The 20361-nt window shown below is 44.8% G+C and overlaps 1 protein-coding gene across 50 annotated transcripts in view; it reads left to right on the top strand.

Moving 5' to 3' along the window:
• The window catches only part of RBFOX2 (RNA binding fox-1 homolog 2), a 170118-nt gene that overhangs the window by 70492 nt on the left and 79265 nt on the right, over positions 1–20361 (top strand). For 7 of the 50 annotated variants that reach the window (XR_014951895.1, XR_014951900.1, XR_014951899.1 and 4 more), the window contains exon 1: positions 9045–12979. The exons of 15 other annotated variants lie outside the window; for them this stretch is intronic. Coding sequence is in view for 21 of the 35 variants with exons in the window: in XM_085568699.1 (XP_085424825.1) it covers positions 12728–12979 (252 nt within the window). In the remaining 14 variants the exon portion in view is untranslated. 28 more of the 50 variants (XR_014951894.1, XR_014951891.1, XR_014951892.1 and 25 more) reach the window with 10 other exon arrangements.

The raw sequence follows: 20361 nt of genomic DNA, 5'->3' as shown, positions 1-20361 counted from the left end.
AGACTTAAGCTGCTCTATTTCTAGAAGAGTCAAATCTTTCTTTTTGGATCTCCCTGTTGTCCCCTTAAGGATCAACTAATTGAACTGCTGCTGCTTGTTAAGTGAAAAAACAGGTGGGACTGTGAGAGACAGAATGGGCAAAGCTTTTCTCTGACTGACATTCTGAAACAGCCTCTGAAGTGAAGGAATACTACCTCCAATCTATTCTTTTTGCTTCCTCTTTGTCCACTGTCCCCAAAGGAATATACAAAGGCAGCGTGACTGTCATGTAATATCTAAACTAGCAAGAGAAAACTCCTTGTCTTCTTTGATGTTGAAATTCTGCATCTGGACACCTTTTTGTTTCTCATGTAATGAGCAAAAAGCATTTTGATGGACACGCAGCATTATCAAGATCAGTGCATATATAAATGGTCCATAAAGAAAGCTGTGATACGATCACCTTCATTACCAAGTGCCTTAGCCCAGAAGTATACTTATTTGGTTTCTAAAGCATTGCCAAGTATTTAGAATTCTCCTTGAAAAAAGGCCCAGACCTGAGACCCACATAATTTTTTCTGGGAAGTCTGTGTATACTTTCTTTTTCCCCTGTTATATTGTGCCATATACTGTACCATGCCAACTAAGAGGATGGAGCCCGTCTGGTTTCAGAAGCTTCTTCTGGACTTGATGCATGTTGTATTCAGGTATTCTGGAGTTGTCTCAAGATTTTATAATTGAAACATGTTCTGTAATGCATGTAAAGCATGGGATTGGGGTAGAAAGCCGAAATTGTGTCTTCTATGTGCTGCTGGTGTATCAAGATTACTGGCAGATTCATTTTGCAACTTAATCACTAATAGATTCTTGTGAGTTATTGTTCTGTTAAAGCTGCCTTGATGAGAGCCAGCTTGTTAGTGTCGTGAATAAAACTCAGTTCTGGGAACGCAGTCTTTTGACGGGATTTTTCAAACTTCATATGAGTGTTCATCATTGCATTACATTTTTCCTTTGTAGTAGTTTAAGAGGTAGACTTTGGGCAATCTAAATTTCACCTGAATTAACTTGAGTTCTTGTCTGGCAGCTGAAGTTATCTGGGCAGGATCTGTACTTCCAGCTTAAGGAAGACACTGCCTACAGAAGCCTTAACTTTAGGATCAAGAGTGTTTGTCTCTCTTGACCGCTGTGAGAGTGTAGGCTGGGTATTGGAAGAGTTTGGTTTCTGGTTGAGAAAGATCCCAGCTTATGATTTCTTGAGTCCCCTTTGGTATATATGTTTCTGGAGTTTGCTATTGTTACCATTCTACTGGATGGCTGTAAGATGCCTAAACAAAACAAAAAGTGCCAATTGCCCAGCAGACAGAGGTCTAGCAATGTGCTCCTTTAGCAGACTGACTTTGTATCATTGTTCTGCCTCCTTTTTCCATGTCCTTCACTAAAGCAGAGTTCGTTGAGGCTTTGAAAATAAGTGGTAGTTAAGAAATAATAACTTTTAATTCTGACCTGTTTTCCTCTTATGTTGTGTATTTGTAATTGTTTAAAAACTATTCTCGTTTTCCAGTCTAGACAAACCATTAATATTTAACATCTACGTGTAGATGATGCAGTGAAGACCTAAGGGCAGTAACAGGATGCAGGTATCTTATGTCCACAGTTTGGAGTGTGCGTGGTTTCTGCTGTTAAGCCACTTTAGATCAGTTTCTGGACTACAGAGCTTGGTTGGAGTGGTAGTGGCACATGCAAACAAACTCTATCACCCTTAAGTAAATTGCCTTGCAAATGGAGAATGTGTTGTAGAAGAAGATGGAAAAGGGAGCTCTCTGGCACTTGGAGGAGAAAAGACATGACCAGGAGCTATTTCAGAGCTCCAGTTTTATTAAGTGCTATATTTGGAATTTTTCTCTCTCCATTTTTTTTTTCTTTAATTGTGTGTTTTCTCCATGAGAACTGGATGTGTAATGACTGAAGTTCTGCTATCTGCTTGAGGTATTTGGCAGAACTAGTGGGTAGGATGGGGCAGTCCTTGCTGCTTTACGTTTTTGCTGCTTTCTTTAGCTTTGGGTTCCTTGGCTCTTTTGCCAGGGGGCTTTTACTTTCCTTGGATTCAAAGTGTATTTTTGGTAATTTCATTTGTGCTAATGTGGTTTTGAACTATTAATCCTATTGAACATGAGAATTCAGTACACTAACTAATCAGATAGGGTTTCAGGCAAGAAATAGCTCCTATGGCTTTACCAACCCATTCAAATTCTTTCCTGTGATATCCTTATTTTGCTAATCTAACATACTTTGGTTTGCTGCTACTCCACATACCCCAGAACTGCTGGTTTTATTTCTGCTTTAATGCATCTAGTTCCTGGTCTATGACATTTACCTGCTTAGCATGTTTCACTTGCAGAGAAGGCACTGGCTGGGTGCTGAGTTATTTACTCACCTGCAGAGCTGATCCACCACCACCAAATCTTCTTGCTCTTGAGATCAGGACATCTATGTAAAACTGGCAGGTTTCTGAAATGTGGGGAAAATCCTGTTTCTGCAGTCAACCATGTGTTATGTTTGCTTCTGCATGCCATTTCAGAATATTGAGCTTTCCTTTGTGTGCTCTGCTTACATTTATGTCCTCGCCACTTGAATCTCGTATGATTCCAGGGTCAAAATAATACCTAGACCATAAGTAAATTTTCTAGTCATTGGTGATATTAAATGTGTGAAGAAAAAGGAAAATCATGCAGCTCTTTGAAAAACATTATATCCATATCAGCAAACAAGCAATAAATGTAGACCTAGAAAGAGGAATGGGGACTTTCCCCTGAGTATAAGTTCTCACCTGGAGTGAGAAAAAACCATCTTTGTGCTCAGGGCATGGGACCTGCTTTGGTGCAAAATGAGAATCTCTTGTAGCTCTGTTGATGTAATCTTGGTGCTGTTTGTCTAACACTAGCATGAACTGGCTGAGCTGCTTGATCTATTTAGCTGCTATGGAAATCAGTACATACCCAGCCAGAAAATGCATCCTTGCTTGCTGGCATGTTTCCTACATTTACATCAGTTTTTAAAAAGCAGAGACATATTGTAAGCTGCTCATCAGATCCCTGATGACCCAGTTTAGCAGATGTAGTGATTGGCTAATTGTTAAAGATGCCATTTTTGGTGGGTGAGAGGAAGAGCATCAGCCAGGCTTCTAGCGATGAAGAGTTAGATTCAGCAGAGGTAAGAGCTCTTTAGTGGGAGTAACTAGATAAGGCTTGGATTAATTTGTCTGGAGACCAGAAAATTATGCAGAAGATTTATAAATGTAGTTTATAAAATGAAACTGTTGGTGTAATTCCTTGGTAAAGATCAATGTGGGGTAATGGCTATAAATCGTGGAAATATCTCAGATTCCATGCTGTATTACTGTGTCCCCACAGTACCACAGTTTTTAGCAATTAAGGAAAAAAAAAAGTGGTAAGTGTCTGGAACTTCCGTGGCTGCACTTCAACAATCATGAGACTATGGCTATATTATGTTCTTATAGCTGTACTTGTAATTGTAACTTAGTATGCTTGCTATAAACAGTCTGAACAAAGCAGGCAAAGCAAAGCCCAGGGCTGTGGTCCTGGCATTTCCCAAAAATATTCCTCTGTCTCCAGACATCAAAGAGAGCAGTGCATGTGAAGCAAAGTATTGGGTTTTGAGAACACAGGGAAGAACTTGTGTAATCTCCATGACTTGCTTAGTACACATAAAGGGGAAAATTAGGTAAATGCTGCTATAGTGGCATGTAAAACAGTATGTCTAGAAAGAGTGATGGGTAGGTAGGAGTTGGAAAAAACAAAATTAAATGTTACTAAAAGATTAAGGTAAGCAGTAACTAGATGGGTGATAGCTGAGAGAGTTGGGAGCTATGTGATCAATAAATGCACATACATCACAGGATGGTGTTGTTTTTTTTTTTTTGGTAGATTTCTGGCATTCAAAATAACAAATAGAGGAACCAGAGCTACTGGTGCAGAACATGAAACTGGATATCACAGGGATAATACCAATCTGCAAGAATAGTAATCATGGCTTTAACATGCATTCAAGATTGTGTGGTTGAGATAGGGTAGATGTAAAAGGTGATAGGCTATATTGTATGCAGTAGACTGTAAAGAAGAAAGCAGAGTAATACTGATAATGTAGGATTTGTTTCTGGTCAAATTGATGTGGGGAAGAATGGTAAAAGAGGTCCCAGGGGAAGTACTGTGAGTCTGCTGTAATCCCTCATAGGATTGGATTCAGATAGAAACTTGAGGCTTGAAAATTATACTATTCCCAGCACCATTAGAGATATAAATATTAGTATGAGAAACTTTAATTCCTCAGATACTGCTTGGAGAACAAATGCTGCTAATATTAATCAGATCAGAAGATTTTGTCATTGTAGCATCATCACCTGTTGTTGACGCAGTGAGTGGATTATTGGTGCTGTGACTGTTACAGGAAAACAAGCTGTTTAGGAGCCTCCATCTCTATCACTTTAGGATGGGATGATCATGATATAAGCTTTGATACATGAAGCAATATATTTAATGAAGTCAGCCCTGAATGGTGTGGTTTGGGGTTGGTGGGCTTTTTTTGATTGGTTGGGATTGTTTTTTTCATTTCTTTTTTTAGAGGCACTTTGGATACAAATTAGTGATGGTATATGTAAAGGGGGAGATCCTCTAAGAAGAAGCTTTAGCCTAACCTTATAAAGGCTGTTAGGTGAGAAAAGAAGCAAATTTACAAAAGTGAATGTATCAGCAGAGATTGCTGTGCCTTTAAAATCAGTAGGGATGAAATAAGAACTGCCAAAAATCAGGCTGAATTAAACCTTAAAAGTGTTGCTAAGGAAATGGGTGACAGTTTCTCTATATACAATTAGAGAGAAGGGAGGAGGTGGGGCCACTTAATTTTGAGGATAGGGTAGTTAATGAGGATGCTCTTGTCACAGAATTGAATCAGTCTTTGTTGTTTTAAGTAGAGTTGATCTTGGGAGCAAGGGCAGTATTGGTAATGGGCATGAACCCATTGTAGAAGCAACCACACTGGACATTTCAAAGATCCTAGTTAGTGCAGGTAGGCTGGGCTGAGAAGCAGGGTTGCCTGGGGAAAGGGGGGTGCCTATTCCTGAGAGTGAAAGAACTGGTTCATGCAGTTGCAGATATGATAGAACTTTTAATTTGTCAAATAGGAGTGCTGTCATATGTTTGGAGAACAGGAAGTGGAATAGACCTACTGCTGGTGGGGAATGATCTGAGTAAATACAGACCTAGCCTCAGCTGCATGCTGGCGCACAAATATTAATTAAAGGCTTGGATACAAATAAAGAATGTGATAAAAGGCAACATAAATACATTAAAACTAGGTTGTGCCTTATCAGCCTGTCTGTTTTTAAGATAACCAGTTTTTTTACCTTGATAATGTGTGTTTTACATAGTAGGATGATGTCTTTTACTATAGGCAGGTTCTACAGCATCTGATGCTGTAGATCTAGATCTAGAGAAGATGCAGTTTAGTGCTGGAAATGTGAAACAGAGCTGATGTTGTTCTGGGTGATGTCTTTAAAAATAAAGATGAGCACAGGCTAGATCAGGTGCAAGAACATACTTCTACGGGTTGGGGAATAGCCAGCCTGTCATGTGACAGAAGACTGGAACAGCTGCCTGTTTGGATGGTTAGAGAGGGAATACATGGGGAAGGTTAATTGTTAGGGAAAGAGAAAAGATGGCTAAGCCGTAGGACAGTATGGCACAAGAACAAAGGAAAGACAGAAATTGCTCAGGAATAGCATTAAGCTGGAGAACTCAAATCCCAGATATTCTAGAGCAGCCTTTTGGCTGGGGCAGTGTAGCTGTAAAACCCAACTCTAAGATACAGTGTCATACATTTTATGAAAAGTTAAGATGATGATGTGTGATAACAGTTGATCTGATTCTGTGTGTCAGGAGATCTTTTCCAGTCTTCATAGTTCTGTAAATTTAATATTATTCATATATGTAGGCATCTGCAGGAACAAGGCTATGATTTTATAACAGTTACCTCACCTAACTTGTGTTACTGGAAATGCATAGGCATAGTAGGTTGCATGGTAATGTAAGTAATGTAATGTAATAATGGACTATTATCTCAAAACAGAATTATTTGACTAATATTTGTTGCAAGTCAGTGTGCAGTAGTAAACCAAGCCCCTGTGGCCAGTCTTGCAGAAAATTCAGTAGTTTATTACTGGTCAGTGAAGTCCTGCTGTGTGCACCTTGGCACATATGAGTTTAAAACTGGCTTTTGTCATTTAATTACCTGAGGGACTCAAAGAGTGTGATGCTTTTTTTACCTAAGTATCATCCAAATGTCTTTATGCTGGTTAAGTCACATTATTTAAGCTTGCATAAAAAACTTTAAAGCATGGCAGTTTTATTGGATCTGTAGTTAAAACAGCAGAGGAGCTTAGGTGATACTCCCCTTCCTTGTTTTGTTTTGCCCATTTGATGGGTATTTATAGATAGGAAGATATCTGTACTAGGATTTGGAAATGTTTTATTCCCCTGAGGCCTGGTTGGAAATGACAAGAACTGGATTTTGAAATAAATGTAAGGTTTTTAACTTAGGGATTTGCTTTTAAAACCTGGGGCATTAATATGAAGTAGCAAAAACATGCTGTGGAAAAGACTTAGGGTTTGTATAAATTAATGCCTTTTAATAAAAAGATTTTATTGGAGATACAAAATTGCTTGAGTGCATAGTAATGAGCTATGCAAAAGAATGAAGGGCAGGCACCTTTTGAACATGTAGTTACAGAAAAGAGAAGGAAATAAAAAAGTGGTTCAGAGGAAACCAGATACTATCTGTGCCCCCAGGCAGGGCATGCAGGGAGTGCTGAGAGGTAGCCAAAAAAGCCCTCTGGTGAGGAGGTGGGGGCATAATGGTGAGGAGGAAGAGGCATAATGATGAGCTCCCGAAAGCTGTTTGGTGTCTGTTTGGGGTGAAATAAATGGGCCAAAGGCAGAATGAGATGGAAGTTCATTGTGGGAGCCTCATCCTTTTTCCCCAGTGGAGAGATCTAGAAACATAAGCTGCTTTCCCATTTATGGGCAACTAATTTCTTTGTCTGTGCAAATCTTCACACAGAAACAATGGCTCTAGAAACTTTATTAATTTATTTATTTATCTTAGATGTAGAAAATGTCATGCTTTATCCTCCCCAAATTGGTCATGCTCCTTTTGTAAGGAAGGAGTGGCCCTGTGGCTCTAGGAAAGATGATGAGAGTGGGCAACAGCTGCTATAAGCACTCACCCAGCTCCTAGCTGTCCTTTTCTGAGGCTCTCAGAAAGAAAGGGCAGTGGGAGCAGAGGATGAGCCAAGAGCTGTCCTGCTGGGCTGAGTGGGTTGGAGGGCTGTGGATTAGGCACCCCTTACCTGAATGACAAAGATTTGTGCATGCACATTGTACTAGATAATGATCCACATATTTATCTCCTGAGGAAAAGTAAATCTCAAGTTTAACTCTTTCTGAGGGGGAGGAAATTATGAGTGACAATAGAAAGGCTGCTGCCCTAGCGCTAGGCTGAGGGAGCTGTTTAGTGGTGCACAGCAGTACTACAGAAAAGTTAAAGATTAGAAATGCAAAACCTCCCTGACTTTATGCATTTAAAATGGTGTGTGTGTGGGAAATTTGGCTAGCCCTTCTTGGGTTTGATCACTGTAGCATGTTTATTTTTGAAACCTCAGAGGGAGGGGTTTTATCCCTGCTATCCTTTGGAGGAAGGTGGCAATCTTTAGTGGGCTTAGGCTGTTAACTCTTTGAGAACCCAGGTTTGGTCCACTGTCCACCCATCACTACAAAAAACTTGGTGTGTCTTTTTTTGTAGTGATGGGTGAAATCTCATGCAATTTGTTGTGGGAGGTCAGGTCCCCTCAGTGCTCCCCCTGGCCATGGTGTATCTTTTAAGAATCAGCAGCGGACTCTCGGATGTCTGGTAATGTGGCTGGCATGTGAGGCTGCTGGGGTGAGCCTGCTGGCCGAGCAGCTCCCCATCTGTCCCTGTCGGTCAGGGAGCAGATTCCTCCCTGGGAATGAGGAGGATGAGCTTCCTAAAATGGGCACAACAACTGGCCCTGCCCAGCCTTGCCCCCTTCTCCCTGCTGCTCGCTGTCCCATGTGACAGAGTTAATCCCCCTGGCTGCCCCCAGTTTGACTAGAACAGCTGAGGGGGACAACCCACCGGCCCAAGGCTGGGGCAGTGGGGACCATTCCAGGGCCTAGCTCCCCCCGCCAGCCCCGGTTCCAGCAGCTGTCCCTGCTTGCCTCAGCTCGGGAGGGAGGGAGAAGCGTTAAATGATACGGGCACACACTCCCTTGTGAAAGAGATCCCTTCAATTTGAGATATCAGTGTGGCTTCTCCCTTCTCCCTCCCTCCTTCTCTGACACCAAAGGGTTTTACTATGCTAATCCCAGCACCTGTCCCTGCAGAGGACAGCAAGAAGGGTATGGTGGTGGGGGGAGGAACAGTCCCATATGTTTTTCCCTGTCCTGGATTGGGAGTGTTCCCTCTGACGCACCTAGAGCCCAGAACATATGCTCTTTTCAGATCCTAAATGCTGTTTGCTTCCTCCCATCCCTGGCAGCAGTGGCTGCAAAGATCCTGTGTCCCCCTATTCCTGGCAGTTGCTCTGTTTGCTGCCCGGGAATCGCAGGACACTCCTCAGTCGAGGCTCGCAGGGCTGTTTTCAGTAGAGGATTTCTAATTTTAGGAGCCTCCGCCGCCTATGGTTGAGCGCTGCCTTGCTGGATCCCAGAAGAGAGGGGCTGAGCCGTGCCGAGCCAGGCAGCTCCTTTTTATTTTCAGCTGAGCTAGTGTCAACCTGAGTGGCCCCAGAGGCCTGAGCCAAGCACTGCGCAGGGCTGCCAGAGTCCTTCCCACAAGGCTGAAAGACGGAGACTCGGATTTGAAGCTTCCAGTCCTGTGTCCATTTGGCCTTTAGCTGGAGGATCTTTGGCTATGTATGGTGTGTATTGTATGGATTACCAATACCCAGTTGTCCAGGTAAGCAAAAGGACTGTGGTGACTTTAAGGAGTTTTGCTCTCTGTGTTGTTTGGACAAAACTGGCGCTTACATGCTGGTTTTGTAGAAGGACACTGCTTCCAAGTTGGGCTTCTTGTGTCCCAGGCCTCTGCCTAGAGACTCTGCAGATGGCTTTGAAGCTCCTGCACCTGAGCAGTACCATTTGATACTTTTTAACTCCAAGATTTGTCTTGTTTGAGACTTTTGTATTCTGGTTCACATTTTTTGCCTTTTTCTTTGATAATTTATTTGTTTGTAGGGGATGTTGAACTGACAGCAGTGCTGTGCTCTGCAAACTAGTGTCTTGTTGTGTGTCTCACTGTGTTGTCGGGGCACATGTGACCTGTACGTGTGACTGCAGCCTGTCCCACAGGGATGCTGAGCCACCCAGAGCAGCTCCTCACCTATTCTCCTCCTCCCTCCTCCAAAATCACCCACAAAACCTCTGACAAAATCTCATTTGTCACATTTTTGCTTTTGGAGGTCCAGAGAGGATATGTAGGGTGAAAGAATGGGTGGGTTTGAGAGCAGCACTCAGGGCAAAGTCTGTATTGCAGCCTCTGCTGGGGGAGGGGGCTATATTTGGAGCACACGTGACATTTGCTGGCCCAGTGTGTGGAGTCTTGGAGAAGACAGAGGCTGTGTGGGTCAGGCTCAAATACTTTTGGAGCCAAGTGAAAGATGATGTTCTCTAGGCAGTCCTTGGCTATTCAGTGTCAGCACTCCATGTCCTTACAAGCACCAAGTTTATCCAGAAAATGTGAAATGTAGACTACCAGTTCAATATTATCTACAGTGAGATACATCAGATAGCCACTAAATAGTATTTTGTTAGGTTACCTTGTGTCGGGGGTTTTATTACCCAGATGAATAGAATCCACCAGCAGAAGTGTGTCTTTTGGTTGTTAAGATTTGTTCCTGATAAATTGGTTCTTTGCACTTGAAACTCTCTTTTTCTTCGCTCTGGCCTTGGTCCAGCTGGCAGGTTTGCTCCATCTAAACTTGAGCCAGCACAGAAATGCAGGTAATGAGATGTTAAAATTGAAGGCTATGCTTGCTTCCCACCCTTAGTAGCAAAGGGTGGTAAATAATATAGAAAAAAAAAAAAAAAAAAAAAAAGGATAACATATCCTGTAACTTTCTGAAAGCAGAGTTTGTGGACTCCTCCTTTTCCTACTTTCATGATTTCTATGAGTGTTAAACTAACCCAAGTATTTAAGAGTGTACATGTAGACTACTTAGTCAAACTAGAGGTTAGTTCTTCATCGATGCTCTCATCAGTGTGATTTCAGTAGCCTTGTCCTTTGGCCTGCTGCGTAAACATCCTTCTCCAGCTTCTTTCCCATTAGGATTTGAATGGTAGGAGCCAATCAGAAACCATCATGTACATCTGTGCAAACACAGAAGAGAATATAAAAGTGTCACAGACATGCTCAGGTGGGAGCAAGGAGCTTTGCCTGGCATGATGAGGATTATCAGCTGTATCGTGGCACTGCAGAGACAGACTACTTAAATTTGCCCATGCTTATTTCAAAACACTACTTCTACAGCACAGTAACAAGTTTTGATGCATATGTGCCTGTGATGTATGAGAAGCAGTAAGAACTCCTAAGTATTGGCATCTAGAACTGTTCTGAATACATTGCTTTTTGAATAAATGCAGTAAGTAGGAAGGGGCGATCTTGTGGCTCTGAGCTATGTGTTCTTCAGGCTTCCAGCCTTCAGCTCTGCTCATGCTTCTCTGTTCTTTTCAGCAGCAAGATTTGCAGTTTGGGTTTTGGTTTTGCTTAGGTAGAGGGTGGCAAACTGTCATGGTAAGTTCAAGAGTGGTTCCATGATTCTTACGTAGGAGAAGCTAAGTGGAGGACCACCAAATTATTCTGGATGGCCATGACGCAACATCTGAACCTCCATTCCTCAGTGAATGAGGAAGGCACAGATGAGCTGCACAGATTCACCAATTTTTTGTAGGCCTAATTCATTATCAGATGTTGCTCCTCTGCTCCAGTAGAACCAGAGACAACAAAGATCTCGTGTGTTGCCACGTCTGGTCATGCTTCAAATGGTGTATTTTAAGCTTTTGAAACTCTCTATCAGATGTTCATTTTGGGTGGTTTTGCAGCAGTGGGAACTCTTGCAGACTTGAATTTCTTGTTGCCTGAGCACATCCACTGAAAATTGAGTGTTTTCTCTTGCTCAACAGGAGCAAAGGTGGATATATTCCAAGCCATAAGGCAGGAAATGCTTTCTGGTCCACCATGGAGATGAAAGAGAGAGACCAGCAGTAGATCACACTGAAGAGAATTCCCACTCTGCTGGCATATGAGCAAGGCAGATATACCAACTGGGTGGTGGGAGGCAGTGCAAGGGAAGGTTCAGTGCATAGTTGGGCATCTCATTTTCCTTAGAAGGCTCTTTCTGATGGCAAGTATTTCTGGAGGATCCTCAGATGAAGGCCGAAATAGAGTAGAAATTGTGCTATTCTGGTTAACAGTAGTGGGATGATGACCAGAAGGTCTGTGCTACAGCCCTAGGTCTGGCACAAGAGGGTGCTACCTCATGCACAGACAAGACTGAGTGAACACAAGAGTTAAAGTACTTAGGTGGAGAAAATAAGGAGATTATCCTGAGTGATTTGCAGAGGTCTGATGAATGAGATGCACAATGCTGAAATCTAGTGCTTTGTCATGTCAAAGGTTTAAGGAGGTCACTGTGGTTTTTTGCTGCTTTTAAATGGAGTTTACACTTGACCTAGAACTGTGCTCCAGAATCTCAGATTTGTAGTAGGGGGGTGAAAAACCAAATCCACTACTTTCCCTGGTTTTGCAACACTGCATGTAAATATTGTAACTTGCAAGTTACTAGAGAGGATGAGATAACACAGAAAAACGTGGACCTGTGGGCTGCAGCCATGGAGGCTGGCTCCCTCGCAGAGGATCCCACACCATGGTTTGGTTGTGTTGGGTGGCTGGCCCATGGCTCTCTGCCTCCATGCACTGGTGGCATGTCAGGGCTTCTGGTGTCTTGGTTTCCTGCTTTTCACAACAGGGGAGCGACTGGCTTGTTACACATGGCTCCTGCTGGCCTGCTGAATAAGGAGAGAAAGGGCAAGGGAAAGAAAGGAAGAAGGGAGGGAGCCAGAGGTCAGTTTGCAGCGAGTGAAATTGGGAAACTAAAAAGCATTGTGGGTCAGCATGGGCTACCTGGAGATCAGTGCTGTAGCAGAAGCCCATGAAGCAAAACCACTGGGCGCTTTATTTTTCCCTTGTAAATTATAACTGGGCATATTCATGCAAACAACACGTGGGGATTCAAGGTGTTACTGCACCGTAATTTGGCTTTTTTGCTGCTAAAGCCTGGGGAGTCTCTTGAGTACCAGGTGTCAAGAAGAGATATATCAGAAGCACAACTTGCCTGAGCTGGTTTTATCTCTGCGTCATGAGCACTGGAGCATCAGTACTTAGCATTCTTGTCTAACTGTGGGATTGGCAGACCTGCGCTCAGCCCTGTCTGTGGGTTTCCATGGGTGCAATGTTGGGAAAAATCAATCAGAGCATCTCAGATCCCGTCTGGCAAATGGGGCAGCAATGTATCACTCTGTTTTACGGGGTCGCTGAGAGAACAGATGCTGTCAACCGTGGCGTGCTCAGGTGCTCAGGGCCAGATGCTTGCTGAAGATAAATGGGAGGGAAAAAAGCAAGCTGGGAAGGAATCCAGCGGTCTCCAGGTTTTATGATGATAGAAATGCAGAGCCTGGCACGGATACTGCTTCCGGTTCAGCCAACACATCGTGTAACCCACGCGTTCTCCCTTTTGTGGCAGGAGGGAGGTCTGTTCAAAACTGACAGCTATTTCTCCAGCATCCTCCAGCCGGGAGATGCTCTCTCCCGCCTGCTGAGGTCCAGGCGGGGGAGGCCTGGGGCGCTGGGAATGGTAGGTACAGAGGAGCTCGGGCCGGCCGTGAGGTTCTGCCGGCCGGGACCGGAGCTGCACGGGGCCACCACCTTCGCTTTTGTTTCCAGCTCGCGTTTGCGCCTTGGCCGAGCCTCCTGGCTCCCGGGGAGCAGTGGGGAGTCCCGGCGGGCAGGCGAGGGAGCGCCTCGCTGGGGCGGGGGCTGGCCGTGCCGAGCCCAGCCGGGCGGGGCGAGGCGGGGCGCGGCGGGGGCGGCCCCGGCTCGCATTAATTACCTTCGGCATTCGGGGCGGTGCTTCCCGCAGCCATCTGGCTGAGCCGGGGGGGCGGCAGGGGGGGAGGGAGGGGGAAGAAGGGGAGGAACACGGGAGAAGAAAGAGAGGAAAAAGGGCTCGGGGAGCACCGCGCCGGCGAGGCAGCGCAGCGCAGGCACCCGCCGCCGCCGCCCGCCTCCACGGGGCTGCTGCTTTTTTATTTAGTTTTATTTTTTCTCTTTTTTTAAAATTTTCCCTCTCCCGTGCGGCCGGCCTCCCCCATTTTGGTTTATGGAGAAAAAGAAAATGGTAACTCAGGTAAGGGTGGCGGGCGGGCCGGGCTCCCGCGACTGCCCGCCCGGCTTTGTCTGGGCGGGGAGCGGGGCGCCCGGAGCGGTGCGGGAGGGAAGGGAGCTCCGCCGCGCCGGGCACCCGCGGTGGGAGCTTTGGGGAAGGGGTTCCTGCGGTCTCCCTCCCCGGAGCAACCTCGCAGTGCCCTCTAGAGAGAGTGGTGCGCGAGGGGCACGGCTTGCCCCTGCCGAGTTAGGCTAAACCCGCCTTTGACCAGCCGATCCCGAAGGTGTACGGCTACTCCGCCGCTTCTCCATCCGCTGCCGCTCACCGCGGGGGCCGGGAAGCCCTGGTAGGTAGCTGTAGGCGTGGGGCTGCCCGTGTCCTCCCGGGGGAAAGCGCCTGACGTTTCCTGAGGAGCGCGCCCAGCTGCCAGGGCCATCGCACATCCACCGCAAAGGGTTTCGTCGGACAGTGCTCGCCTTTTAAGGCTACTGTATGCTTTTGGATTTTGAATTCTTTCTTTTTTTTTTTTTTTTTTTTCTGGCATGGTATATGCAACTCACCACCGGAGGGAGCGGGCAAAGGGAGGGAGGAGAGCGGCATCGTGGAGATGGAATCCTTTGGAGTTAGGCATTATATAATGTCCCCGCAGTGCCTTGCAGAGCTGGAAACCTTTGGGGGATATTCCCAAAGGAGGTGGAAGGAAGGACTCTCAGAACATTTCTTCAAATCTGGGTTTCACAAGTGTTTTTTTTCTGTACAGCTGTGCAGGTCTATAGAAGCATACTGCCTTTTTGGCTTTCCTTAGCTTTGGCTGAAGCCCCCTTCACTAGCTGCTGCTGAGATCCTGCATGTCCCACTGCAAGGGGCATCTCTTTCACTGGTGCCTAACTCAGAGTGAATCTGCTGCAAGAAGTGACAGCCACTTTGACCTTTTCCCTCTCATTCGCATTGATTGTCAGTGGCTGAAAAATAGGTCTCTGTCCACTCTAAAGGTATCTTCCCAGGCTCCCAAGCCCCATCTTCTACTTCTGCTATTTAGTCCCTTCCATTACAGAATCCTTTTTATCTGGACCAAGGCTTTCTGTTCTGAGATAGAAGAGCTCTGCAGAAATCTCGTGGGACTTTCTGTACCTATATTTAGTTTAGCAAGTGATGCTGGAAAGCTGTGTCTCTGCAGTCAGCGTCCATTTGTGTTTTGCTGTGTGCTCAGTGTTCCTGGTCAGATGGAGGTGTGTGCCCCTAAGCTGCAGGTGTGCACATTTCAGAGAGTTGTTCTGCACAGCCTTGTGTTGCAATGTGCTCTCAAGCCACAGCCGTCACGCTCGGAGCCCGTGTCTGTGCAGTGCAGAAAGGTGCCTGGGTCACGAGGACCTAGGCTTGGGGATGTGCAGAGCTGGGAAGGATGGGATTTTGCTGGAGCACTGGCTGAAACAGGGGAGGGTATAAACTCATTTAAAGGTTTAGGATATCCTAATAGAGACTCAAGGGAAATCTGTCTTCCACAGAAACTCTTTAATTTATTGATGTGGGGAAGGAGGTATCAAGACTGTGTGTTATTGTATTGTTTGACCTTGAATTACGATTGTCTTAAAAGTACGTACTATTTAGTATAGGTTTTCAGGATTTGCATTGTGTATTTACATGCTGAGATGCTGGAGAAGATGCATATTAAAAAAACAGTAGGAGAGGAGAACTCGGACCGTGTTTCAGTTGGGGATCCAGATGAATGATAGATAGCCCTTGTACGCAGAGTTGAGGAAGACAGCGCAGGTGAATTCAGCTCTGGCAGAGTACTGCCTTCTCTCAGGGGGATCATTTAGCTGCTAGGCTGGTCCTTAGCAGTCACTGCAGGTTTGGCCAAGTGTGGGGCTGAAGGAGCGTGGCACATTCAAGACAATATCCCCAGCCACATTATTCTTATTTGGCAGTGTTATTTGAAGCAGTGGAGTGCCATTGCTTAAACATGTGAACTTACTTCCTTGGGGCTCTGTCTCATTTATGAAAAGTAAATATTGTTGGTATGTTAAGCTGGTAATTGCCACTGAATTTATTCGGCATTGCTACAATCTTGCTCTGCTTAGTTCAGTCTCCAGAAAACATTGCCTATTTGGTCTGAGTTCTCTTGTACTGTAGGGAGCAAGCTTGCTGTCTTCCTTGGAGATCTGGGAGATGAGCTTCTGTATAGGCATGACAGGCTGATAGAACAGAATAAATATGAGTGTGTCGAGTGACAAGACTAGAAACAGCTATGGAAAGAATTGGGAGATGCTGGAAAGTAGACATGTGCTTGAAAAAGAGGAAACAAAAATTGCTAATGAGAGTAAGAGCTCAGATTCATTAATAGAAAGTACCTTACCCTTATCCCCCTTAATCCTAAATCAGTGAAAATGAGTGTTAAACAAGGCCCAGTACATTATGTACTAATTGCAGATAAAAGAGATAGTCTTCTTTGGATGGGCATTATATGCTAAAAGGCTTTTTCACTGTGTGGTGCATGCTGAGGTTGCTGGCTTGTGTGGAGCACAAAGCCCTCCCTTTCTTGGACAGCCCAGTGCCTTGCTGGCGTTTTCCTCCAAATCTGTTTCCCATCAGGGCCGGGAGAGGGGGAAGGTGTCGAGCATCTCAGAGAGTGGGGAGGGAGCTGCCGCCTCCTTAAGGGGTCCCCCCAGCCCATGTGGCAGCCGGCAGTGCTGAGTGTGTGTGTGTATGTGTGTGCCTTTGTAATGAATCCCCCTGCCATTGTCTGCTGCCCTCCCTGCTCTCAGCAATGGAACCTTTCACCTGGGCTGCTGCCCGCTGGCGGGCCTTCTTCCAAGATAGGAGGAGGAAGGGCTGCTTGTGGTAATTAAAGCCAGACCTTGGAGAACTGCTATTTTCTGACCTCAGCACCCCTTTTTCCTTCTTTATCTGTCTTGAGTTCCCAGCTTTTGATGTGGGTGTAAGCAGAAATATCAGAAAGTCTGCTTTTGTGCAGCTGTAGAATCACCAGTCTCCATTTTGTGGCACCATTTGAAGCATCTTTGCTGCCCTGCCTGCCAGCATGCCCCCTCTTGTCCCCCCCAGCACCCCTTGGAGGCTCCAGCCAGCGCCGTTTATCTTGGCACGTGTTTGACTTGCTACACTCTGCCCAGGGCTCGGGGAGGTGATGGCGTTTGTGGCTTTGAGACTAATTTATGTCCTTGTTAAAATGAACCAGCAAGCAGTCTCATTTTTTCCAGAGGTTTTCTTCCCTTTCCCTTCCCCCTTCTATAACCCTTTCCCTCCCAGACCCTGTGTGTAGCTGTGAGACAACTTGTGCAGCCAAAAGTTGCTTGCTTAGTCAGTGATTTGTTTTTTTAAATGAAGAAAAACCAACAATTGCAGTGCTCCTTAAATGGAGATCTTATTTAAATCAGAACAGCGGCTGACTCATTAAAGGCTGCTCTGTCTCTTCTTCGTTCCTCTGCCTCATTCCCTTTCCCTGTCTTTCTCTACCTCCCATTACAGTAATGGTGTGATAAAACAAATCTTTGTGTTCCATGTTGGGATCATGCAGGGGTGTGTAGTTGAAGCGGGGAGACGGGAGATGGTGAACCCTGTCACGACAGCCACCTTGTGCTAGCTAAAAATGTACAATGCATCCCATTATAGGAGACCGTCCTCCTTTGTCTGAACTGTCTGCAAGGGAGACTGAGTCCCAGAACAGCCTCTCTCCTCCCATCCCCTTACGGCTGCTTTAGGTTCTGTTCCCCTCCAGGCAAGCTGGATGCTGCAGAATTCCCCTGCTCCTTTAAAAGAAAGAATTAAGAAAGAAAAGCTTTATCTGTGTGGTGGTAGAAGGCCCCCTTTTTTCCTCTTGGACTTCTCTTAGGACCTACTATATTTCCCTGTCCCTTTTGCCTGCTTTGAGGATTGCATGTTCCTTTCAGTTCAGTTGTCCTTGCTGCTTGCTTCTTGCTTTGGTGTTATCTTGCAAACTTATATGAGCTGTCTGAAGGGAATTACTCTCTTCTCTGTCCATGGACTTCTGCTCTTCCCTTTTCTTTGCTGTTTGAGAAATGGTGCTTGTTTACATGTTATCTGACTCAGTGCCTATACCTATCCCCTAGTTTTTCATTCCCTTCTACTGTATATCATAGGGCTTCTTCTTAGTGCTGCAAGACACCATGTCAGCATCAGAGGTTTGTGTGAAAGAAATCCTTGTGTGAAAGTCCTGTCACTTTTCCAGGAGACTTTCCCCTGAGAATACAGAGATTAATCTGCATCTCACTTTCCCTGATATTAGGACATAGTTGCTTGAGGTGGGGCTATGGGTTGTGTCTGTAACTGTTGTTATACTTAGAAAGTTAACTGCTGGTTGAGAAGGGCCTAAAAGTCAGTGGGGCCTGTCAGAGCCTGGTGAGTTCTTTTTAGTCTTTTTCTCTTTGCCCCCTATGCTGAGCACTTTGAGATGCATTGGAGTAGAAGTGAACCACCACAGGTGCTTGTTGAGCTGCCCTGGGATGGCAGAAGCCTTATTCAACGTTTCCTAGGCAGGATGGAGAAAAGCAACTTGATACAGCACTGCCATTTCCTTGAGTCCCTGTCCTAGAAATAACCTCGCTTCTCCCTAGTGCATTTCTTCTGCAGATGACTAGGTGGTTATCCCCGGGAATTGAGAAATGAGGATGCCTAAGTTTTCTGTGATATTTGATTGCCAAGGCTGTGTAAATTTAACATACCATTTAAATTGTATTTTAAGAACTATTAATTCGTGAAGTATCTAGATCAGTAAAGAGGTTGTAGTGAGCTACCAAAAATTACAAAAGTTCAAGGTTGGAAAGGAGGGAGGCTCTTAAAACAAGCAACATCTTTCCCTTCAGGTTATTAATTCATGATGGCTCCATTGGATTTAATTAGTATTGACCAGCCTTCTACTATAAAATTCTAACACCAGTGCAAAAGGGTCTGCAATGAGCGTCTCTGTCTGTGATGTTTTTTAGACGTGGATTCTGGTCTTACTGACTTATTTGGGTAAAATGCTCCATGTTCCTGGTTTAGATCCATTTCCAGCAAATGGTGTGTACAGTTGGCTGCCCCTTTGCAATGAGTTCCTTAATGTACTTACCTCCCAGCTGCAGAGTCACAGACTTCACTAACGGGCATTCCTTGGAGGTCTGAGTACCAGGCAGGAGATGGTTAATTTGCCTCAGTCTCCTTTTAAATAGAATACTATTTAAAAGGATATAGTCAGTATTCTTTCTATCAGACGTGTTCTTGAATAGAATTAGGGTAATGTTAATTTTCCTACCAAAAGTATATTGGTATGCTCCTGTAGAGTAACTTATGATCTGCTACTGTGTAGGATGTTTTTTTTCTGGGCTGTTGGAGGTTGTGCTGTGACCAGTGAAGGCAGGAGATGTATAGGCTGGTTTTGTAGGGTTCATGGAAGCCAGAGCAATTAATACTCAACTGGAAGCTTTTGGAAAAAATAGTGTGTTTTGCCTGCATGAAAGAAAGTGGGACAAATGCTGTTCAATAGTGTGCTTTGCTTAATACCTGGTATTTTTTTTTTCTCTGCAAAACTGTCCATTAAGCAATATTATTCTTAAACTGAATTGAGAGTGATCAAGATGGTAATGGGGAGGCATTTCAATTACAGGTCATTTCCATATTTTAAGTTGGGAAAGAAACCTTCATTTGTTCTCTTTATTTCTGTGGCTATTTATGATACTCTTTAATCACATGTTTGTATGCTATTTTTTTTCTGCAAGAAAGAAAATCAGCTTCAGTGTATGTGGCACCATGATGACCCCTGCAAGTTACCAGTGGCAGAGTTGGCCACCCCAGATACAACCCACAGACCTCTGCTACTTTGACTGACTGTGTAATTAGCTGTCATTTTCTGCAGAGACCAGCTTGATCAGTGTTTGCCAGTTGGTTTTGTGTATTTGCTGACAGTAGAGGAATGGTGACATTTTGCAATATTAGGCTCTGGTTTAGGCTTTGGGGGTGTACACTGATATGCACATTTTCCCCTTTCTCCCATCCTGTGTGACTTCTGCCGTGTCTCACCTCTGTCCTCCATCATTGGAGGATGGATGGATGCTGCTTCATGCTCTCACTCTCTCCCCATGATCTCTGGTCAGTAGCTTGTCCCATACAAGCCATACCATATCCATACTCTCCCAGTCTCCATGCCTCTCCAGTTATGTGCCCTTCTGCTTTGGCAGACTACTACTTTACCTTGATCCCTTCAGTTCCTTCTCAGCTGATTTTTAGACCTGCTTATTCTTTGGTTTTCTTCCTCCTCCCTGTCCTCACTACAGTCTCCTTGTCATAGGCTTTTTTAACTCTCCACCCACTCCCTTCATTCCTCATGTAGTTTGCCTTTTCTGCTCCTATTGCAGTCATACTTGTCTGTTCTATCTCTTTGCTCCCTGTTGCTGCCTGTGCTGATAGTGCTCAGGCTTCTTGGCTCAATTTAATTTTCTCCTGCTGTACTTACAGGTCTATTTCTTGGTTTTTTTGGATTTAAGGTGGGTAACTGCTCCTTGATGTTACATCATCCCTGCAAAGGAGATGGTGCAAAGTACTGGAGAACGATCATTTCCCTGCTGTCATGATCTCCAGACCTGGATCTGACATGGCCAGTATCTCCTGTGAAGCTGTGCATGATGTCAAAATGAGAGCATAAAATCACAGAAAATGAGGTGCAAGTGGCACTACCAGCCACTCTTGAGAGCATCTCTGTTTCCTCTTAGAATAAACAGTATTTAAGCCATTCCTGATGGCAAGTAACCTGCCTTAAAAGTATTTGCAATGCCACTGCTGGCCTTTCTGAGCATTGCTAAGTCTTTCCTAGTATCTAACACAAAGCTTGTTGCCACCAC

Source organism: Lonchura striata, chromosome 1A, assembly GCF_050655825.1.
Source record: "Lonchura striata isolate lonStrDom1 chromosome 1A, ASM5065582v1, whole genome shotgun sequence".
NCBI classification, from domain to species: Eukaryota; Metazoa; Chordata; class Aves; order Passeriformes; family Estrildidae; genus Lonchura; species Lonchura striata.
The sequence above is the reverse complement of the archived record's forward strand: the minus strand, read 5'-3'. Positions and strand labels throughout refer to the sequence as shown.